This window comes from Schistocerca americana, chromosome 2 (genome assembly GCF_021461395.2).
Source record: "Schistocerca americana isolate TAMUIC-IGC-003095 chromosome 2, iqSchAmer2.1, whole genome shotgun sequence".
Lineage (NCBI taxonomy): Eukaryota > Metazoa > Arthropoda > Insecta > Orthoptera > Acrididae > Schistocerca > Schistocerca americana.
Window position 1 is genome coordinate 265,069,716 of NC_060120.1, and position 25,440 is coordinate 265,095,155.

At 38.5% G+C, this 25,440-nt stretch overlaps 1 protein-coding gene across 1 annotated transcript in view; it reads right to left on the bottom strand.

Moving 5' to 3' along the window:
* Positions 1-6,622: 6,622 nt before the first annotated feature.
* LOC124595088 (kielin/chordin-like protein) overlaps positions 6,623-25,440 on the bottom strand; it is a 121,738-nt gene continuing 102,920 nt past the window's right edge. Inside the window, exon 8 of the mRNA XM_047133678.1 lies at positions 6,623-6,896. Coding sequence (XP_046989634.1) covers positions 6,745-6,896 — 152 coding nt within the window. The 3' untranslated portion in view covers positions 6,623-6,744. The remainder of the gene's footprint in view (positions 6,897-25,440) is intronic.

The window sequence follows — 25,440 nt, forward strand, 5'->3', positions numbered from 1 at the left end:
GGGCTGGGATTAAGAATGGTGAAAGACACAGATGTAGTCTTTCACCCATGTTGTTCAATTTGTACATCGAAGAAGCAGTGATGGAAATAAAAGAAGGGTTCAGCAGTGGGATTAAAATTCAGGGTGAAAGGGAATCAGTGATACGATTCGCTGATGACATTCCTATCCTGAGTGAAAGTGAAGAAGAATTACAACACATGGTGAATGGAATGAAAAGTCTAATGAGTACAGAATAAGGACTGAGAGTAAATCGAGGAAAGACGAAAGCAACGAGAAGCAGCAGAAACTTGAACAGCGAGAAATTTAACGTTAGGAGTGATGGTCATGAAGCCGAGTAGGCAGCAAAATAACCAATGAGGGACGGAGCGAGGAGGACATCAAAAGCAAACTAGCACTAGCAAAAGAGCATTCCTGGCCAAGAGAAGTCTACTAATATCAAATATCGGCCTTAATTAGAGGAAGAAATTTCTGAGAATGTACGTCTAGAGTACAGCATTCTATGGTAGTGAAACATAGACTGTGGGAAAACTGGAACAGAAGAGAATCGAAGCATTTGAGACGTGGTGCTACAGACGAATGTAGAAAATTAGGTTGACTGATAAGGAGCGAGGAGGTTCTGCACAGAATCGTAGGGGAAAGAAATATGTGGGAAACACTGATAAGGAGAAGGGACAGGATGAAAGGTCATCTGGTAAGACATGATGGAATGACTTCCATGGTATTAGGGGGAGCTGCAGAGGCCAAAAACTGCAGTGGAAGACAGAGATTGGAATACATTCAGCAAATAATTGAGTACGTATGTTGCAAGTGCTACTCTGAGATGAAGAGGTTGAGACAGGAGAGGAAATTAGTGACGGGCCACATCAAACCAGTCGGAAGATTGAAGAGTCAAAAATATATATATACAGTATAATCACAAGGAAGCAGAAAAGCATAGAATGCACATCTAGATGCCACATTAGTAGAAAATTAGGTATCAGCCATAGTTAGTGCAAGATATCCCAGCAACTGAAAGTCATCTGTAGTACAATTTTTCAGCTATGGGGAATATGGCAGGGGGTAGAAAAGATTCAATGGCAGTATTGGTAATATCGACCACATGCTGTAACCCAATGCCACAGTCACTATTATTCATTCTCTCAAAAATAAAAGCTCATCTGGTTTTGATGGTGTTTCCAATAGTGTAATAAAGATCTGTTACCATATAATAAGCAAAGTCTTATCTTAAACATCTAATGCATAACTGATTCAAGGGATTTTTACAGAGGTGCTGTTAAATCTTTCTTTAAGAAAGGTGATACGGGAGATGTCAATAACCAGCCACTTGTTTCACTGCTACTATCGTTTTCCAAAATGTTCGAGAAGGTGATTTATTCTAGAATAGTATCTCACCTTATGAGCAATAATACCTTTTAAAAAATCCCAGTTTGTGTTCCAGAAGAGTTGCTCTACTGAGAATGCCATTCATGTACATGTTCACTCACAAAATTTTAGAAGCGTGAAATAATGAAATTGCGCTGGCTGGTATTTTCTGGAATCTATCAAAGGCATATGATTCTATGAATCATAATATTCTCCTAATTAAGTTGAAGTTTTATGTGACTGATGGTATAACTAACCAATGGATAAAATCATATCTAACTAAAAGAAGACAGAAAGTTGTACTTAGTAAGTTAACCAACATAGTTTAGATATGTAATTCTGACTGGAGAGAAGTCATGTATGAGGTTTCCCAAGGCTCAGTAGGTCCACTATTGATCTCATATTTTTAAACGATATACTGTTTAATATACAAGAAGCACAGTCCAACCATATCTACAGAAACAGAAGAAATGACAAACAATGTTCATAAAAGTATCATTGACTGATTTTCTGTGAATGGTCTCACCCTCAATTTGAAAAAGACACAACATATCCAGTTTGCATGTCTAGGGGTACTACAACAATGAAGTGTAAAACAAGGTTGAGGACATAATAAATAGGGTGGAGAGCTCAAAGTTCTTTGTGTTCATATTGATCAGAATTTAATCTGGAAAAAGCACATTTTGGAACTCCTAAAACAACTTAGTTCAGCCTCATTTGTGCTTGGGATCATAGTAAAATTTGGGGAGAGACAGACCAGCAAGTCGACATATTTTGCACATTTTCATTCAATAATCTCATATGGAATAACATTTAGCAGTAATTCATCTGTAAGAAAGCAATACTTCATTGCTCGTAAATGTGCTGTAAGAATAATATGTGGTGCTCATCCACAATCAGCTTGTACACATCTGTTTAAGGAATTGGGCATTCTGATTACTACTTCACAGTGTATTTATTTCCTCATGACGTTTGTTGTAAATAATCCACTGCAGCTGAAAAGGAACAATGATACACATAATTCCAATACCAAAGAGAAAAATGGCCTTCATTACTCCATATTAACGTTGTCTTTAGCACAAAAAGGAGTGCACAATGCTGCAATTAAAATGTTCAATCACTTACACAGTGATATAAAATGTCTGGCATACAGGAAAGTAAAATTTTAAAACAAAACAAAAAAAGTTTTTCCTTGAGAAATCCTTCTATTTCGTAGAAGAATTTCTATTACTGTAATGTGTAGAAGGTGTTGGGTAGGAATTACGAACTTACATCTGTATAATAAATAAACCTATAAATGTTCAGCTTGTAGCCATATTCACAACTAATTTGCAATGTGAATTTAAAATGACTTGTTCTATATCATTAGGATTAATCATTCAGCATGATCCTTGAAACATAAGACTGACTTTAGCACTTAACGGTTTCTAATCAGCAAAACTCATACACCACAGCACAGTCACAGCACGTCTTTCGTAGGGGTAATTTGACATATCTGGACCACAGACCTGCACCAGTATATGCTTCTCAAGTGGATGGGGTACACATGTGGTGAATGATAATGCCCAAAAATACAGGTGTCTGGAATAAAGCATATCATCCCCGTAGAATGAATAGTTCAGTGCTCATACTTATTTTCGATTGCACATTCGTAGAAAACTAGATTCAAGTATAGATAGATAGATAGACAGACATACTTTCCATTCCAGTTAATACACAGTGAGGAGATTGACCAGGACTAGAACAGAAGAACACAAAATAAAAACTTACAGCAAAAAAACAAATACAAGGCTAAAGTACCTTCCACAGATTCCAAGTGAAATGATCGTCATGGAAGTGGAATGCAGCAAAAAAATTTTAAACATATTTTCAGTTATGAAGTAATGTACACTGAACAGAAGAATCATTTTACAACAGTTATTTACAATGATGGTATGACTGTACTGAATATGTACAGATGTGAGATTGTACTAATATTTGCATTATTGTATATTATTAGCAAAACACACACCCACTCACCCACCCACAAACACACATGAACACACAAACATTAGTTGCTTCTACTAAGAAATTAGTCAACAGTGAAGAAGGAGTTAACCACCAATAAATGCTTTAGGCTCCTCTTAAGCAACTTTATTGGTTGTTAAACGATCTATGGCTGCTATCAAGTTACTGAAATTCTGCTTTCATATATAATGAACACCTTTTTGGACCGAAGTTAGTCACTTTAAATCTTTGTGAAGATTATTCTTATTTCTAGTATTGATACCATGATCTGAGCTGTTGGTTTTAAAAAAGAGATATATTTCAACCACAAAATTTGTTAAGGAAAAACTATATTGGTAAGCAGTAGTTAATATCCCTTGTTCCCTAAACAGGCCTTTACAAGATGTTTTTGAGCTCACACCGCAAATAATACTTATTACACGTTTTTGAACCCAGAAAACTTCAGCTTGGCTTCACGAGTTGCCCCAAAAAATAATCCCATGTGACATACTGGAATAAAAGTAAGCATAGTATGTGAACTTTTTAATTTTGCATCCTCTTTTCTGACAACATCCACTTCTTTTATCTTAGAGCCTTAAGATGTAAACCTGTGAGATACCACACGTAGTTTCCAGTTGGGTAATGCCTGACTGCATAATTCATGCCTCTTTCCTGATGATACCATTTGTTTCCTACCAGAGATATAGCAACTGACACATTGGGTAACATTTCCTGTTACACCATAATTTCCTAATTTACTTAAAAGGACATTGTGCTCAAATGCCTCTCACAGATCAGAAAATATACCAGTTGCCTGTAATTTATTTCTAAAGAATTAAGTTCATTTTCACTGTATGTGTAAGTAGCCTTCTGAATGTCAGAACCATTTAGAAATCCAAAACTAGACTAGAACAATATATTATTTGTTGTCAGGTGGTTAAGAATCTCACTGTATATTACCTTTCCCAAAGTTTTTGGGAATGCTGGAAAAAATGAAACTGGGCAGAAATTTAATGGTATTTCTTTATGTCCTTTCGTAAACAATGGATTGGAGCCCAAACTCTTGTTGACCTTTGGGTGACCTTATCATAAACCCTACTGGACACTGTGATTTACAGTACAGTAAACCACTCCTGTAGATGCAAAATCTTAAATATTACTGTTGTTCAGTGTGGTGTTAGGAGAGGGAACACCCCAAGCCCATGACTAGTTGTATGGTATATCTTATATCCATATTATTGCAGTATGTTTCATAACATTATCAGGGCACCATTCATTATGAAATCAATGTTCCCATTGTTTTTTCCATGTCTAAGATCTGAATATGGTTCTGAATTGATTAATCAATAGACTATTATATGAATATTTTATATAAATTTATTAGTTAGAACATTAAATCAGCTTTCCTGAGTGCTGGTCATAATAATAAGATTTAGTGGAGAGGGTTGTTTCTATAGAATGAGGCATTCTCAACAAGGCCTATGTTCGATAACAAAACTTCCAAAACTGTAAAGTACTAAAACTGCATGAAACTCAGTGCATCAGCTTTCAACTGTGTTTAGGTTTAATCTCAGAAACGTCTCTGCACTACAATTAATTCAAAATGGTATGTAATGTGCCTAACATAGTTCACTGCATACCGAATAGATTACGATATGTGTAAGTGAGTGAAAAATTTAGCTTTGTACTATACATTCATCTTGCAATGGTTAAACTTCCTGGTTGCATAATATTAGACTATAGTTGATATCACAGCTAGATTGACTGGTGTAACTATGTGTTATCATAATAAAGGCCACTAAACGTGGATATTACTTTCAATGTCGCATAAGAAATATACATGGATTTTATACACTAACAACACGGAACTTTTTTATTCGTCTTTACAGGGAAAATCTCTGTTAAATGTGTACTTCAATTTTTTTGTAGTAGAACAGAACTGAATTCTGATTCTTCAGCCAAGTATGCAAACTAGTTTGCAGACATTGTGTTGTATGATACGATTTTTTCCAGCTATTTGATGAAAAATCTAGTTCACAACACAAAACTATTAAGGGGAACAGAAGACCATTTGACTGAGGCAGTCATGTGTAAATAATCTCATCTTCAAGACTTAGTTGAAGATTTGATGATTCACTCTCCCAGTTTATGTGCAATAATTTTATTTACAGTTTTGTGAACTCGAAAAAGAATGGACATCAGAAGTACCTAAAACAATATGAAGTATAATGTAGACAGGAAATATGAAAATGAAAGATTGAAATGTAAATTTAATAGTGAGAATTTACATAATACAATGTACAACTGTTTAATATTATTTTACACGAATCTGTCAAGACCAAACTAAAAATGTTAAATTTTTTGTTTCTAGGAAGTTAGTTCTTGTATGAACCAATAAGCTATAAGAACTACACAAAATTACCAATTCGGAAAAATAGAGAACTTAAGTGCACTCTTTTTGATAAATGTAGCTTTATGATGTATAATTTGTTTTGTAACGGCTGTATTATTCTGAATTGAAGTCTTACAGGACTTCTGCTGTCCACACTTAACTGAGTTGTATACTCATTTCCAACTCATGAATGCTACAAGTAAAATGGATGAAAGAGTGTGATAGAATTAATTAGTATCCATTTTCTGAGATCCAGACACTGATGAAGAAATTTGGTTCACCTTTTTGTAAATCCACCTAATATTTGTATATTGAGTACACAAAATCAGCTTACACATGAAAATCGTATTTCTGATTTAGTGTGTATTGATATTGTAACTGTGTTAAATCATAAGCGAAGTAGGAAATATATATTTCACATGTCTTTCAGTAGTTATTTGCTTATAGTCTGCCCAGACTTTTCCTCTGTGGCAGTTATTTGCTTACTTAGTATCATCTCATAATAACAAACCAAAGTACTGCTTTATTAATAGGTGCCATGCTAACATTCCACTGTGAAGATGTTGACTGCTGAGTGTGTACTTTTTAAGTTAACATTCTTAACATACTTAAAAGCTCATCCAACACTAATTTATATATTTAACTGAAAGCTGATCTGTTTCCAAATTCTCATTTGTTGTAAGTACTCAATTTCTGGGTTTGAATTTATAGTTAATGTTACTTTAAAAATTTCTCATTTAATAATAATACATGTTATTAGACTTCTACGTAATTTTTTGGTTTGTTTCATATCCTATGCAAGTAAGATTTTTAAGATTTCAAACTTTAAGTTAAGGGAAACTTGATACAAAAGAAAAACTTTTGAGAGACACATCGAGCATATAAAGGTCAGAATAATCTTGACTTTATTTCAAAAAAATATACTGTCCAAATAAATTTATTAATTACATGTCATTAATTACATATTAATTACATATGCAATAAATAATTTTGGGTAATTATTTTCATTCAGTTTGTGTCGCACATTCTGAATCCTCCAGCTGTGTGCAGGTTATGAATGGTGGTATATCACATTTGCATTTGACACAAGGATTGCTGTCTGCTCGAAGCTCATCACCGATGTTCAGTCTGTGATCTCCAAAAGTGCATTGTTCACCTGCAACATTTTTGAAGTAGTGACTTAAACACAAAGGTACATAAAAAATATGATGAGCACTTAATTATGCTAGTGCAAAAGAACTGTATTGAATTGGTTACTAGGTAATCATTTGTGCAACATATGAATAAGGAAAAGACTAAAGTTTGATTCTAGTACTGTTACAATGGCAACAGAAATAAATATTTTGTGGCTGAATCACAAGCTACTGTAAAATCTTTATAGTATTACTTTAATCGTTTTTCATGCATTCTATGGACAGATTTCTGGGATGTTAGACCTTTATTTTATTTAAGTGCATCTTAATACTGCCTTGGTGTTATCAGTTATTTAATGAATCATTCCATCTAGGTTTATTAAGGTTTTCTATTTGACTATATCATACATGACGGGGTCCTTTCCAATGTACACTGTATTAGAGTTTCTTCCTGCTCTATTTCTGTGTGCAGTGCAGAAAGAATGAGTATACAAATTCCGTTGTGCGTCTTATAATTAGCATAATCGTATCTTTGCATCCATGTGGGGCTGTAATGTATCGCTAAATTCCTGCCTTAATACTTGCTCTTGAAACCTGCAATTAGGGATGGTTGCCATCTTTCTTCAAGCTTCTGTCTGTTCAGGATTTCAGCGTCACAGTGACAATAGCCACGAATTATACAAAAATGTGACCATTTATACAGACTTCCTTTTATACATTAAATATTCCCTGTTATACCATTTTGGTATAAGCCCCATACACACGAGCAAAGAAAAGATCTGGATAGCAGTGTAAAAGTAGGCATTATACTGTGTGTGTTTAATTGGAAATAAACTTGTTTGGTGCATTATTTTCAGACGGAGATGCCCTATGGCTCGCAGATATTTGAAAAATGATGTGATTACTGCCTTGAGCTAATGTTAAAATTTTTGTTTAAACTACCAGTTTTGGTTGACTGACCATCATCACGTTCATGTATACCAAACTAGCAAAGTGTCTGATTCTTTGCTTGTGTAGACTCTATTGACTGCATAGAATTTTTTGGTTTTTCTTCAACCGATTTTTATGTCATTCACAAAAGCCATTCACACTAATTATGACCATAGAAGAACAGTCTTTCCTGACTGTACTTCTTACCAAAAGCGATTCTGATAGCAAGAGTCAGTGGTCTTCGTTATTCATACCTTTTGAGTTGTTGTGGTGATGTTAACATAGAAACTTTCATACCCTAACACATATCTCTTTTGAAGTCAAATACCAGTTTTCATAAATTTAGCTTCAAATATGTTTTTATGTAATGAAATATTTTTGTAACAATTTTCATTCCTTATTTCATCCGCTTATGTGTTGAATTCCCAAAAGAACACTGAAACATGTATTTTTTATTTGTAACCAAGAAACCAAATACAAATTTTCAGAGATTTTCAGAGATTTCAAAATGCTTTGTAATGAAGTATTTCCTCCTTTAGGGGTTGAAGTTACAAAAACACTAATCATGTATTTTTTTACTTTTAACTGAGAAGTTAAATACACACAGTTTTAGAATTGCTTTATTAGTTATTTAATAATGACTTATTTTAAAAAAACTTTCACTCACCATTTCACCCCCAGAGGAGTTAAATTTCCAAAAATGCTGAAAGACATATTTCTTTATTTCTCACTGAGAAACCAAATATCAGTTTTCGTAGTTCAAGCTTCAAAACTGCCTTAATAGCAACGTATCTTGAAAACACCTTTCAACCCTATTTTACCCTTAGAGAAGGTATTTAGAAAGTGCATTTCTTCAATGGCGCCTACAGTACAAGATCAAACCATTCTCAAAATTTCAAGTTTCTAAGCTTAGCAGTTTGGGATGGGTGATGATGAGTCAGTCAGTTAGGACATTCCATGTTAACACACACAGAGATTGAAATAATACATGAGTTACTGTCTGCTAAATGATGTAAATGTTAATGGCAATATACACTAATAAAATGTCACATTCTCACTTAAAATCATTTACCGCACCATATTAGGCTAATCTAAAATCATTGACATCTGATAACAAAACCATGAATTTGTCAATGAAAATGAAAGATGAGATACACAGTTACGTAGCCCATTATGAATAAACCTTATCGTAAAAATACAAATACTTTGCATTTGTACACAGGTACCTTTTGTCACATAAGAATATAAATTAAATCGTCAACATGTAAACTGTGCTAAGCACTACATTCTTTTATGTTACACATTTATATGTTGAAGATGTAATTTATATTACAATGTGACAAAAGATAAGCCTTTATAAATTGTAAGCATTAATGTTTTTATGATACAGTTTGTCCATAATAGGTTGTTAGTTGTACGTTAACAGTGAGAAACAGCAAGCTGTATGGATAGGTTTAACGGAGAAGAGTTAGTCAATATAGACCTCATGTCCAGGTTCACTGGATGCAGTGGAAGAGCAGCAGAAAGACGGTGTGATAAAAATGTACATCTTTCGTCTCAGGGTTACTGCAATACCCTGTGTGTTGTGTTGCACATTTTAGTGGCTGTGAATTACAGACTTTTTTCACTATCATGAAGGTATTTTTCACAGAAATAAAGCTAACGAGGCAAACAAACTGAACTAGTCATAATTTCACTATTACTCTGGAAACATCTCTGAACAAAATCCGAAGTTTTGTGTTCATTTTGTATAGGTCAACATAAAACATCTTATCAAATATCAGAAAACGAAGGCAAAATGGTAAGTCCTCATCCTCATACAAGTATTGCATTGTTATAAATTAAATTTTGTTTTTGTATGTTGGCACATTTTGAGCAATTTTTTAGTTACATGTCAGCCTGGTTTGTGAAATAGCTTTACCTCTGTGGTTTTTATAAAGTACACATTTTGTGTATGTATCCTTCAACTGGAAAATCAGGAATACTGTAGAATTATAATATTCTTTGTTAATTGGTATAATTTGTAATGGATGTTCGTCTAAAGATGTTTAAAGGCTCTTCCACATGTTCCAATGTTACAAATGGGATTCCAATGTGACCATATTCATAGCTGAAGGCATTCCTATATCTGAATCACCAGTGAAAATACTGAGGAAGCGCACAGTTCGAATCAGATGCTCATAAATTAAAGATACATTAAATCACTGCCATCATAATTGTATCACAAGGCAGGACGTGATACATTCAATATAAATACTTATTTATGAGGAATATGTTGACGAAAGGTGCCACATCTGCTCAATGCAGAACAAGTGCAATAACAAGTCCATTAGCAATGTTATGATCGCTTACAAAAACCCAACTGATTTTGCGGAAGCTTTGTTACTATTGCTAAGGCAGGTGTCCACCACAGTACAATATATGAGAAACAGCAATCAGTTGGTTTATGTGTGCCAAAAAGTCGAGGTCTGTTGCTGGATATGTTAGAATCAATGTTTTCTGGGATGCAAAAGATATTCCTAAAGGAAAAATGGTAAATTCTACACAAATGTTGTCTGCCAACTGGTAGAAGAAATACTTGAGAATTGCCCTTCATCTTTCATTGGGATAATAACAGCTGCTTTGGTACTGAGACAGCTGAGGAATCTGAAGTATGAATTGCGTGATAAATAAAATGAAAAATAAAATGGAACATTTACGCTGTTCACCAGAATGGGAACCGTTTAATTTCTACCTTTCCCGTCATTCAGGGATATATACTATGGAAAATATTTTGAATCTAGTGACGTATTCACGAATGTATTGCAAACCTTGTAGAATCATATTATGCGATTTGCTGGTGTCAAATGCATTGACCTAAACAGGGCTTATGTCAAATGTAGAAAACAATATTTAAGTGTAATCTGAAAAAAATGAGTTGAACACTATTATAAAACTACTGGGAAGCAATATGAATTATGTACAAAGCTTCATCAACATACTCTTCAGACTGAAGACCACAACAATGACATGATTAATTTAAAAATATCTCTGAGGATGCGCTTCAGTAGAGTAGGAAGAAGTGCTCATAACAGAATTCTATAATTGATTTGTTGTCTCCATATGCCATTATTAAAAGACTGGTCAAAGCATGACTGTTAGCATATAAAACCAGTAAGAGATATCTTAATAGTCATGTTTTGTCTAATCTTTTAATATTGACAAGTTATGCTTGGAGCAATGTTGTAGTTAACAAAATGCTTCGGCACCCATTATAGTGTGGAGGATAGTCGAACTATATAGGTTATTATGTAGTTGTAATTACATCACATTGCGATCAAGACTACTAAAATTTGTAATATATACCCTGAAGAGAACGAACATAGATGTGTACTCAAATATGTAATTCTGTCAATATTAGGATCAAGCCATTGGAGCTTTTGAGAGATTGTCTTCAGTCACAATGTTTTGATAGTGCTCATAACAATCAAGGGTATTAATGAATGTATGTGTTATGAAACAGTTGTCAAACTAATGTTCATTAATTGTCTCTGCAGAGTTTTCAAGGATTAGCAATGATGTAACTCATATTTAGTACCATACTTCCATATTCTGATAAATGTTATCCCTATAAATTAGGCTACCCCAGCCAACGAATCTGTAACTCACTGAACGAAAATCTATGGTAGAAACTGATTTCATAATTTTTACTTCACCTATGGTATTCTTAGCAGATACAGTCTCCTTAAGTTTCCTTTTCTCAGAACTCGCTTTATCAGAAAACGTGTATTTTGTACACCTGTAAATTCTTTTTATATCTGCCACTACCACTGTTATTCTTATTGTCATTATTATTATTATTGTTGTTATATTTCTAGTACTATTAGTGGTAGCAGCTACAGTAGTACAAGAACTTCCAGTATTAACTTTATTAATTCATAGTAGGTATAATTTAGTCACATTGCCACTTCAGACATTTAGAAGCATTTTAATATTATTTGTCATATTAAAAATGTTATTTCTTAGGCAAATATGGTGTAAAAATGGTACTATATGTGTGCAGCTCAGGTCTGATGTGAGACAGGGCCAGATGACTCTGATCAGATCTGGTTAAATAACTAAATAAATAAAACAAAAAGTAAATATGAGAATCCCATTCCGTAAGTCACGTTTGCAAAATATTGACACGATTTATCTATGAAAAACAGAAAGAGTGCTGGAAACCGACGCTGGAAGAATTACGAAGATGTTAAGGCTCTCGTGGCCACTTGTTGACAAAGGGACTCACTTGCAATGTCGCACCATGGACATGGGGAAAAGTTTATGTTAGAATGACTGGACGATCAATCAACACCAGGATCACAGAATATAAGCAACATTGCAGGCTGAGGCAGGTGGAGAAATCGGCCACAGCAGAGAAAGCGCTGTGTGAGGCCGACTACGTAGTGAAATTCGCCGACACGGTAGTTCTGGTCTTAGAGAAGAGCTATCATACCCACTTGTTCAGAGAAACCAACATTAGAAAAGCTTCAACAAGAAAGAAGGAAACTTCATGATAAACGGATCCTGCATTCCCGTGCTGCAGCGAACGACCACTACAGGTAGCAAGAGTAGAACTGCACCGGAAATGACATGGAAAAATCCCTTGGACGTCGGCGGGCCGGGTACATATAATCTGCGGCCACGAGCTCGATTCCAGTCTATCACCAGCAACGGAGGCTGAAGCTTTTGCAATACCCACCGAGCGAGGTGGCGCAGTGGTTAGACACTGGATTCGCATTCGGGAGGACGACGGTTCAATACCGCGTCCGGCCATCCTGATTTAGGTTTTCCGTGATTTCCCTAAATCGCTCCAGGCAAATGCCGGGATGGTTTCTTTGAATGGGCACGGCCGACTTCCTTCCCCATCCTTCCCTAATCCGATGAGACCGATGACCTCGCTGTCTGGTCTCCTTCCCTAAACAAACCAACTTTCGCAATACCAAGCACTCGCGCTGGCGGAACAACAGAAAAATCATCAAACGAACGTCAGTCGAAGAACCCGAGACAGAAGCCTGGGAGAATTGTTTGAGTTCGGAAGAAGTGTAGAGACATCCAAAACAATAATGACCCTCCATTTATCTTACAAGACTAACTGAAAAAGGCAAACCTGCATTTATAGAATTTGTAGATTTAGAAAAAGCTTTCGACGATTGTTGACTATAACACACTCTTTGAAATTCTTAAATTATGAGGGATACAGTACAACACATACAGTATCTCTCCAACTTGTACAGCGACTGAGCTGCAGTTGTAGGAGCAGAAGGACATGAAAGATAGGCAGCAGTTGAGCAGGCAGTGAGACAGGGTTGCAGTGTATCACTTCGTGTTATACAGTTTGTGCATTAAGTAAGTATTAAAGGAAACTTCGAAATGGAGACAGAAGTTCAGAGGAACGAAATAAAAATTTGAAAGTTTTCCAGTGGCATGGCAATTGTGTGACAAATGGCAATGGACGAGGAAGACCAGATGAACAGAATGGATAGTCCTTGAAAATATGCTGTAAGATTAACATCAACAAAGTAAAATAAGGATTCCGAATGATTTTGTTTTTGTTGTTGTTTTTGGTGCTGCTGCTGTGGTCTTCAGTCCAAAGACTGGTTTGATGCAAATACACAAAGTCATCTAATACTTTTAATGTCTCATTTCCTAATCTAATTTCCTCAGCAGCGACTGAATTAATTCCACTACCTTTGTTTTACTTTTGGTGATGTTCACCTTATAATCTCTCTTCAAGATACTATCCATGCTGTTCAACTGCTTTTCTAAGTCCTTTGCTGTCTCTTACAGAATTACAGTTTCATTGGCAGACTAAATGGTTGTTATTTCTCCACCCTGAACTTTCATTCCGTTACAAATTTTCTTCTTGTTTTCATTTACTGTTTGCTTAATTTATAGGTTGAATCACATGGGAAATATAGTTGCAGAGCTTTTATCAAAACAGGATGCCGGCAAAATAATGTGAGACTTAGTACAGTAAATAATTTGCAATTGCAGGAATACTGTTCAAATGGCTCTGAGCACTATGGGACTTAACTTCTCAGGTCATCAGTCCCCTAGAACTTAGAACTACTTAAACCTAACTAACCTAAGGACATCACACACATCCATGCCCGAGGCAGGATTCGAGACTGTAGCGCCTAGAACTGTTCGGCCACCTCGGCCGGCCAGGAATACTGCCGGTATTATTGAGCGATCAGATAACGAAATTCCGAAGCGACACACTAAAGAGAGTTTTTCATTTACTGAAGACTGATAGGATTGAATCTTGTGTTTACCATTACCCAACCAACACAGCACTCGAAAGACCTCATAAATTTTAGCGGAAAATCTGTATCATTATGTGGGAATTAAGCAGGAAAATGGAATGAATGGTTGCATTTTGCCACTTTTATACCACATTCATGGACTGGTTTCACCCCATTCGAGCTATTTTTCTGAAGAGTATGCGATATTCATGGGATACTACAATGGGATCCGGCCAAAGTACAATACAACTATGATGATTACATAACGTAACTACAGGACAGGATGTACCAAATGTATCAATTGCCATGGAGTTTTATTAAGGAATGTAAGGAAAAGAATAAGGGATCTTATTATCGCACGAAAATCTCCAAAGAATTTAAGACAGGAGACGAAGTGTTATTACATGACGGAAGTATGAGAGTAGAACATCAAAGAACTTAACAAGCCCAAGGACACTGCCTTTCGCTGTTGTGAGGACTCGAGGACCAAATGTAGTGTCCCAGTTAACGAATAAGAAGTTCATAGCAGTGCATGCAAATAGATCGCTAACATCATGCCTTTCAACAGCTGCGGTTGCCCGGAATATAAAATAGTTGGGGATTCAAGGATATCTTTCGGCTGTGATAAAATCAGGTTGAAAAGTTCCGAAATAGTAGTGAAAGAACATACTAAATTCTATCTTATAAACGATTAAAGCCGATTTGACATATTAGAATACTAAGGGTATAGGTGAGGAGACATTGTGATCGGTCCTCAGACATAGGTCATTAGCCTCTATTAGCCTAACACTGCCAGCATCAGCAAACGTTCGAACTAGAGCTACCGATCCAGTTATAGAACACGCATTTCCATCTATGTGTTAGTAACCACCACCTCCCTTGCAACCAGAGAAATTATTATTAGTTATATTAAATGCAGCATCCAGTGTACCAAGCTGAAAGAAGAGAAATGTTATGACCATTTGCATGTGAGCTGTAATGCGGCCCATGGGTAGATTTCAGAAGCAATGCACCCCCCCCCCCCCCCCCCTCAAGTGAAATTCACGCTAACCACAGTGATTCATCACTGTATGCACAGGTTTGCAGATGCAGGATGAAAAAGACGTGATTACATATTGTATATATATTTGTGCTTTAGGGATATATTAATTATACTAACGAAAAATCTGTTATGTATATTTATACTGAAAAACCTATGTATTTATGTATGTATAGGTACACATCGATGTAACTTGCATCAGAAAGAGTTATAAAATTAGTTCCTAAGATCTGAGGACAAATCTTCTCTCGGGGTGTGTGATGTAGTGACCAAATCATCAAGGGCTGTGTCAGAAAAAAAAAGAAATATCATCTAAGAAAGAACTTGGTATATAAAATGGAGATATACAGTGCCAATCGCATTTGCTGGCTCAATATGGGGTAAGACACATTAAGAAACTACTGATTCCATACTCTCTGGTTGCGAATTAGACTCAATAGGAGATGCAGTCATGCACTATCTGTAAGCAAACATGTGAAATGCAGTACATAGAAGCCACCAAACATCAAACAGGACAAAATTCCTGCTAACAGTAAAGTTCGACCCCTTCAGCTCCTTGGATGATCAATAGCTGATAGCAGAAAGTATGTGACTGAGAATTGTACACAATTACGCTTGTACGCAAAATAGGACTTGTAAAAAGATGCCTTTATGTACCTCCAAACTGTGCCTAGTGGTTTCCTTTGTGCATTTGCCTGCATGTTCCCTTATCTGGTTATCACTTCTAATGTGATGTGCATTTGTACCTAAGGGTTTGATTAGAGCAATAGAAACTGGCTTAGGGTTTGATTAGAGCAGTAGACATTGGCTCTCCTTAATGATACGCTTTGTGCACTGTCATTGTTAGACTTTACTGTGTGTACCTTATTCCTAATACAGTGTTCGGCCAGTGTGGCCGTTTGTTCTGGTGATCGATTGAATAATCTAACAATAATGTAGGGTTCCAAGCCCCATCTGTGTTTTTCACGTTCTTTAAGTAGGTCTTAGGACTCAAGTAATAACCCAGTGTCTCTGCTCTTCAGCATGTTCATGTAAACACATGAAGAAGAATTAAAAGCAGAACATAAACTAATCCAGTGCCTTATTCCCTTAATAACACTATGGCTGCCTCCTTTGCCTGACGTCCGAGTCATTTTGTGGTGTCTCCAACTACAGTTGTTATCTCACCCCTTGCATGTAGCTGCTCACGTGCTTCAGATGGATAACCTTAAATTCCAACGCATCTCCAATCCAAATGAAGTTTAAACTAAGTATTTTGTACACATCTTTAATGGTGTTTGAAGAAACATACATTGGTGACGATCTTGCAGATGCACTAAATTTATAAAATTTTGTTTACAGTTGCAGAATCTTTCTGACATTAGCTGCGTTAGGTATGAAGATATTGCCTGTTGGTGACACAAGAAAGTGTGTGCCCGACTGGGACCCGAACCTGGATTTCCCACCTTTCGCATGTGGGTGCCTTAACAAATTTGGCTATCTGAGCACACTTCGAAGAGCAACCCAGACTTCCATATGTCATACTGTTTATAACCCTATCGCTCCCAACTTTATATGCGTTCCCACCGGAGGGTTTCAGGGACACAAACGTATTCATTGTTAGTATTAAGATCGTAATTTTGCTCGTCGAGGTTTGTGATAATTATTTTTAACAGTGTCTGAGGAGACAGACAACATGTGTCACCAACAGGTAATATCTTCGTACCCAGCGCAGAGATTCCGCAATTGTCAATAAATTTCATAAATTTAGTACAGCTGTACGATCGTCACCAATGTCTGTTTCTACAGACATTGTTAAAAATATGTAACAAACGTTGAATACGTTTGTCTGCCTCAAATAGCTGCGACCGCCGTGATCGTATACCATATGATATATGGAATGTTTAGGTCAGTCCTGGAAGCATGCTCAGATAGCTAAAGTGGATAGGGTGACCACTCACGGGTAAGCAGAAAATCTGGGTTCTTATCATGGTACATCACAAATTTTCAAGTCCCACTAACGTCTTCATACCTAATGCAGCTAAAGTCAGAAAGATTTCACAGTTGTGAATAGATTTCAGAAGTATGTTGTGGCCCAAGTTGGGTTACGACACTTTTGTATTCTCTTTGACGTTCAGTATTTTTATAGTTTCTCCTTTAGTCCAATAATTTCAATATTTCTTGTGTCTTCCAGGAATTTCTAACAGGCCTTGTTGTTTTATCCGGTTGGTGTTCTGCTGCCTTCACTTTTTCATCTGTCAAAACTAGCAATTCACTTCTATTGTATTCATTGCTTAATGCTCCCTCTGCTACTCTCAGCAGATTCTGGTTTTTTCAATTTATCCATGTTCCGTGTCCTTAATTTCCCATGTTTCTGAAATTTATTTAGTTTCAATCTACAATTCACAGATTTTGCTGAGATTTTTAATCAAGTGGTGATGTGTGATTACCTAATATCAAACCATGGCTTCTGTGTGCGAGAAGACTATCAGGGAACAGCAGTGTGATTGTGAACAAGGATGAGACAGTTAGAACAAACAGTTTATCATGGATTAGTTCCAGCTGTGGAACAAAAATATTCAACAAATTTGTATATCAGATCAGAAGCACAAGAGTGAACAAAGATATCAGTAACTATCGTATTGACTTCATAAAGTGCAATAATCTGCGTCTACAAGACGTTTTACGTCTTCCTTGGAACGTACAATTTTAAACCACGGAGTGGAAGGTGCGTTTAATCCTGTGTAAGTCTGTCTAAGCGCATTAAACACCAACAAATAGTATCACAACGTGCTCCTCTGTACTTTGCGCCATTCACTTGTGTGTGGTGTAATCTAGCGAACAACGTACAAGACAGTTGTTGTGTTGCGTTTAATAGAGTTTTACCTTTTTTTCTACTGGGGCAATAAGAGTACATAGAAACTGACTGGTGTACAAGCAAACGTTGCAGACAATCAAGACTGAGAAAAGATTATAAACAATGTTAAGTCTGCCACCAAGTTTTAGTTATTTACCTGTAAACTAAGTGGAAATTTTTAACACAGACTACAACTGGGGCAACAAAAGTATTATACGTAAGTGTTATGTAAAACCTGAAAAAAACATTTTTCTTAGTCCAGAACACTGTTCTCCACAATACTGTCAGATATAGATAGTGCTGAATTTAGACTGTTTACGCAAATAATGTTATTCTGCAGGTCTTAAGAAAAGGAAGCAATGTATCGAACAGGCTTAAGAAATTCCCTATAAAGGATATTACCCCTTTCAGTTGACATGTTATACACACACAAAAGAAACTCCAATTGGAAAAAGAACATGCTATTGTAGATGTGCAAGCAAGGCTCACAAATTTCTTTGTACACAATATGTAGAAAAATGTAGAGAATACATCAGTATTTACTGTAAATGCCAACGGAAAGTCGCCACATGGTGTTGTACTCGCAGATAATGATGGATGCTAGGACGTTTACTACATTAGAATATATACGAAAAGATCTGTTTATAAACCTCCGTTCCCATTTGGATCTACTTAGAAACAGTGGTTATATTTTATCTAAAAGCACGTGATTTGAACATTATGCATCTAGAGACAGCAGAACCACTTGAAGAGTTTAAAGCTGATTGAATAACTACATTTGACGACCATTCGTTTGGTAAAGTGGAGAACTTGCAGTTCTTCACGCAAATTCCGCCAGTGTATGGGAAAGAGTCCGTGTCTCCAAAACAGTGACGTATTCGTGCCGTCACAGATCCTGTTATATGACTGGTTGACAGAAGCGAAACGAGCAGCCGCTATGTTGATCAAAGTGTTTACGAAGACAACATGTTTTGTTTGGTGCTTTTCGTAGTTATACTTGCGTGTTACAAAAATATGCAATTCAGGTGATACATCGCATTAAAGACCTCCCCAAAAAGCGCCACTTTTTGTATGATTTGTTGTGCTAAAGTGTCAGGAAATGTGATATTGGCGGCTAAACATGCCATATATCTAATCTTAAAGTTATATTTTAGTATTATTTAATAACTGATTACGAAAATTAAAGGAGATACACTCTGTAAACTTCTTGCACAGCCCTGGTTCCATAGTTCTGATCGGTATATGTTGCAAACTTCCCCAGTATGCCAATCACGATCCGCGCCTATTCAGACGTAAAACAACGTCGAAACATTTGTAAAGTACAGCAAGCAGGATGCATTATCTTCTTGCCCCCTAAAAAGGTGCTTGGTGAGGTGAGCCAGAATTGAAAATTTCAAAAAATGTTAAGTGATGATAGTTCTTTTATTGTACCACCAGTGGAACGTAATATCAAGTAGGCCTACAATCGAAAATTATAAAAAGCTATATTAGCCAGTCAATAATGACAACTATATATTTCTTAAGTAGAACACGATGCACTATCATCTTCCTTCTTAATATGGTGCTTGATAAGGTGAAGCATTACGGAAAAGCTTCTAAACGCGTCAGGGGGCGAAACTTCACTCACTGTAGCCTCCTTCCATTGAACGTAATTGGCAATAACTGTCGTACTGTGGTACACAGTACGAGGTATGTTAAAAAAACTCCGGAACATTCGTAATTTCGCGCCAATGGTGTGCTGGAGCGAAATGCGGTTGGCATCTCTGCCCACGCCTGTGTTTAATGTGTAACTGCCGGAAGTTTCATTGTTGTATGTCTGTTAGTTACTGTTCAGTGCTGTATTGAGTAAAACGCTGTGTCGCGCAGTTCGCGAATTTAGAGATGGCAAAGATAGAAGAGCAATGCTTCTGCATTAAATTTTACGTGAAACTCAAGAAAACCTTTACAGAGACGCACAAAATGGTGTAGGAAGCCTACGGTGATGAGTGATTAAGCCGATTCGGTGTTACGAATGGTTCACACGGTTTAAAAATGGACGGACTGAAGTTAAAAATGACCCTCGTTCAGGACGCCCTTCGACGTCTGCCGACGACGCTCATGTCAGGAACGTTAACGAAATTGTGCGTGCCAATCGAAGACTAACTGTCCGAGAGATTGCAGAAGAACGTAACATTTCAGTTGGATCATGTCATGAAATCCTGACACGGTATCTTGGAATGCATCGCGTTGCGGCCAAGTTCTTCTCATGGCTCATGAGTGAAAACGAGACAGTCCTTCGCTGCGGAATCTGCGAAGGGCTATTGGATCGTGCAAATGAGACCGAGATGTTGCTTAAGAGAATCATAACTGGTGATGAGACGTGGGTTTACGGTTATAGTGTTGAGACTAAGATTCAGTCTTCATAATGGGTCGGGAAAGGTTCTCCAAGACCATACAAAGCTCGTCAGGTCAGGACAAATGTCAAAGCCATGTCGATAGTTTTCTTTGACTTTGAAGGATTAGTTCATCATGAATTCGTGCTGCAGGGACAAAATGTTAATCGATGGTACTATCGGGACGTTTTGTGAAGCCTGCGAGAGAATTTGAGAAGGAAACAACCTGACAATTCACAGCTTTTCGTCGCTATAACACACCAGCACATTCATCCCTGTTGGTGGGTCACTATTGCACAGAAAACGAAGTGTGCTGCCTCATCCTCCGTACTATCCAGACCTGGCCCGGGCGGATTTTTTTTTATTTCCAAAGTTGAAAGCCCCGTAGAAAAGACAAAGGTTTGCAACAACACACGAGATAAAAGAAAATTCGCTGACGGCGCTTCGCGCGATCCGCTAAGAGGCGTACCAAGACTGCTTCCGGAAGTGGAAAGGGAGCGGTGTATCAATTGGGAGGAGAGTATTTCGAAGGAGACCATGCACAATAAGTGAAAGGTAAGCTTAGAAAAAATTTATGGAGAAAGTTCCAGAATTTTTAGAGTAGACCTCCTAAGTAAAGAAAACGCTTTACATTGTGTTAGTAAATACTTTCACATGTAGCAAAACAAAATACACTGCTCTGAAAAACTTAAGGACGAGTTAAATAAAATAACATATTAGCTGTATGGTGGGAATGAATGGAAGTGCGGGAGCATGTTGTCAGAGATCTGCCTGTCGTCCACAGAAAGTTGGACGTTACATAGTGTGAAGTCAGCGTGACAGTAGCTCGAAATGGGTCTGGCCCCGCAACACGAATCAGTTTAACGTACGTGTAACGATAGCATGCTCAGTCAGCGAGCATTTGCGGGGCACATTGATGGTGTTCGGCATTATAACAAGGCCCAGCAACAACATTTGGATGATGTCACACTGGGAAGACACAAAAGGGAATTGGAAGAATAACGAATTGTGACGAGTGGAGCCCAGGAGTTTGGTATTGCTCACAGCATTGTTTCACGTGCATGAGAAGCGTTCCAAAGCACAGCCTGAGCTACCCAAAGAACAGGTGGTCTACCACGATCTACTATAGCAGCAAATGTTTGGTACATTGCGCAACAAGCAAGAAAGGACCCGCGACAAATAACGGGTGCAACTGCAACTACATTTAACAGGACTACCAGGCATGGAATCTCATGCCCTTCAGTGGCACGTGGTGTTCTCTCTGCTCGATGACGAATACGCTGTATTCTGTTGACACTCGCACGTCGGCGGCGCTGTCTGCTGGTTGGCTCTGAGCACTATGGGACTTAACTGCTGTGGTCATCAGTCCCCTAGAACTTAGAACTACTTAAACCTAACTAACCTAAGGACATCACACACATCCATGCCCGAGGCAGGATTCGAGCCTGCGACCGTATCGGTCGTGCGGTTCCAGACTGTAGCGCCTTTAACCGCTCGGCCACTCCGGCCGGCGCTGTCTGCGATGGTGCCAAGGGTACAGGTACTGGTCCAACGAGGAGTAGGTCCGCACGCTCTTCTCGGATGAGAGCAGATTCAGTCTGAGTGATTCTGGGTGTACCGTCATAAGGCGAGAGGTAGGAACACTTAACGCACCTAGGAACCTTGACAAACATGTTCGTTTTGGTGGTCCTGGTGATGGAAGTATAATGCTGCATGGGCAACCTGGCCTCCAAATCTTTGATCACGGTACACTCACTGGGCAACGTTATTGTGACTCTGTGCGTCGTTTCGGCGGTGCAGTAGGACCTGACTTCATTTTACGGATGACAATGCGCGACCCCATTGAACAGCACAGGTGCGCGAGCTCTTGAAGCGAGAGCTTATTCAGCGAATGGACTGCAATGCCAGTTCCTCCGAATTAAATGTCATCTAATACGCTTGGGGTGCGTTGGAGAGGTATACTGCAGCACGTTCACGTGCACCAACGACGACCCAGCAGTTGTCAGCCACGCTGCTGGGGAGTGTAATGCCCTACCATTAGAGCTCCATACCAGCCTTGTGATACCGAGCGCTGTGCAGAGCGTGTATTGCTGTCCATGGTAGTCAACTTAACTTTGTGTTCTGTCTTACTGCAGGTCTTGTCATGGGGCAAGCTCGTCAGAGAGGTCCACCGCATGAGCGTCTAGGGAAGTGGTTGCAGTGGAGGTTTCCCGTTGCCTTCCACTGATGATGATGGAATAATAATGAGGACAACACAACACCCAGTTCCTGAGTGGAGAAAATCTTCGAACCAGCCGGGAATCGATCCCGGGCCCCTTGGCGTGGCAGACCGCCGCACTGACCACAGCGGACTTGGTAGTCAGACACCCTATTTAGAACCATGTCCTGCATTTTTTAATATCTTGCGGATCATCAACAATTACGTTGACTTCAGCGTAATTACTGTCTTTGATAAAAGTGTAATTTCTGTTCGTGTCGCGGCGTATCTCTTTCAGCTGAAAACTGTTACAGTTCTTTCTAAGTATGGTCCAAGTTTCAGCGAGCTACTTTGCCAGGAACCAACGCGTAATGGGAAAGTTTCCTGGTTGATGTTCCCACACCAGTGTAAATGATTGATTTTAGTGTGTCAATGGATGCAACTACAGCCTTCTTTTCTCGCAAAATGTTAAAATACGAAAAAAGCTGTTATCTGTTTGCGATACCTGCAAATCAACTGTTTTTTGCTTAATTTCATGCCAATTGCATACAGTTTCCAATGTAAAGCAATGTAAACTGGCATTACCTGTAAAATGCGATAAAAGCTTCTTACTCGATAAAGAGAGCACTGTAGTATGGGTATGCAAGCCCGTATGTGCCTCAAAAGCTAGACGTCAGTCACTCATCAATTCATACACTATAAACTCATTCTATACACCGAATGAACTATGAGAACAGGAGAAGGTAGTCAGAGATCGAACTACTTTGTCATATCTTTGCTGTCAGGGATCGACCTAGCAACAAAAAAAGGAGAACCAGTGGTTCATAGTTCAAACATCTTTGACTTTAGCACCAAGTGGGCTACATAGATCGAACAATGAGAACAAAAATAGTGCAGCAGAGAGTCACAGGTCACAGGTCGAACTAACAGAGCCAGTGGCAGCTCTGAGGTACGTAGAACAAACTAAGAAAACAAAGATGGCGGTGCACGGGTCGGAGTTCGAAGTAGCAGAGCAAAATAGGCTCTTTGTTGTGCGTATTAACTGACTGTATCATTTTTTATGTCAGTAAAATGTTGGATTCAGACTGTCGAGCAAGTTCCTCCTCCAGCTATCCTCGCGTCTACCTGCCTAAGTCCTAGGAATGGCTGATTTGAGTATTTAATTCAATATCTCTATTGCATTCGTACTTATCTGTATTTCACTGAAAATATCTGCACAAACTGCAAATGTCGCGTGTCCTGTTTATGTCAGTAAAATGTGGGATTCAGACTGTCGAGCAAGTTCCTCCTCCAGCTATCCTCGCGTCTACCTGCCTAAGTCCTAGGAATGGCTGATTTGAGTATTTAATTCAATATCTCTATTGCATTCGTACTTATCTGTATTTCACTGAAAATATCTGCACAAACTGCAAATGTCGCGTGTCTTGTTTGGAAACAGACTTGTTCCATTCAGTCACGGTATCTGCTGTTGGCAACAGTAATGCCAGCCGTTGTGGTCTAGCGGTTCAGGAGCTCAGTCCGGAACCGCGCGACTGCTACGGTCGCAGGTTCGAATCCTGCCTCGGGCATGGATGTGTGTGATGTCCTTATGTTAGTTAGGTTTAAGTAGTTCTAAGTTCTAGGGGACTGATGACCACAGATGTTAAGTCCCATAGTGCTCAGAGCCATTTGAACCATTTGACCAACAGTAATCTACATCTATATAGATACACCGCAAGCAACTTTATGGTGCGTGGCGGAGGGTACCCTGTACCACTATTAGTCACTGCCTTCCCTGTCGCATTCGCAGACAGAGCGAGGGAATAACTACTATCTATATGTCTCCGTGTGAGCCCTTATTTATCTTATCTTCTTGGTAATTACACGAAATGTACGTTGGCGGAAATACAATCGTTCCGCAATGAGCTTCAAATCCCAGCCTCTAAATTTTCTCAAGAGCGTTCCTCAAAAATAACGTCACTTCCCTTAGGGACTCCCTTTTGGGTTCCCAAAGCATCTCCCTAATACACTGAAGAGCCAAAGAAACTGGTACACGTGACTAACATCGTGTAGGGTCCTCGCGAGCGGGCAGAAGTGCCGCAATACGACGTGGCATGGATTCGACTGATGTCTGAAGTAGTGTTGGGGGGGGGGGGGGGGAAGTTGACATCATGAATCGTGCAGGGCTGTCCATAAATCCGTAAGAGTACGAGAGGGTGGATATCTCTTCTGAACAGCACGTTGCAAGGCATTGCAGATATTCTCAATAATGTTCATGTCTGGGGAGTTTCGTAACGAGCGGAAGTGTTTAAAGTCTCATGAGTGTTCCTGGAGCCACTCTGACGTGTGGTGTGTCGCATTGTCCTGCTGGAATTGACCAAGTCTGTCGGAATGCACAAAGGATATGAATCGATGCAGATGATCAGACAAGAGGCTTACATACGTGTCACCTGTCAAATTTGTACACAGGAGTATCAGGGGTCCCATATAAATCCACGTGCACGAGCCGCACACCATTACAGAGCCTCCACCAGCCTGAACAGTCCCCTGCTGACATGCAGGATTCAGGGATTCATGAGGTTGTCTCCATCCCCGTACACGTCCGTCCACTCGATACAATTTGAAACGAAACTCGTCCGACCAGGCAACATCTTTCCAGTCGTCAACAGTCTAATGGTGGTGTTAACGGGCCCAGGGGAGGCGTAAAACTTTGTGTCATGGAGTCACCAAAGGTACATGAGTGGGCCTTCTGCTCCGAAAGCCCATATCGATAATGTTTCGCAAAATGGTTCGCGCGCTGACACTTGTTGATGGCCCAGTACTGAACTCTGCAGCAATTTGCGGAAGTTTTGCACTTCTGTGACGATTAACGATTCTCTTCTGTTGTCGTTGGTCACGTTCTTGCAGGATCTTTTTCCGGCGGCAGCGATGTCGGAGATTTAATGTTT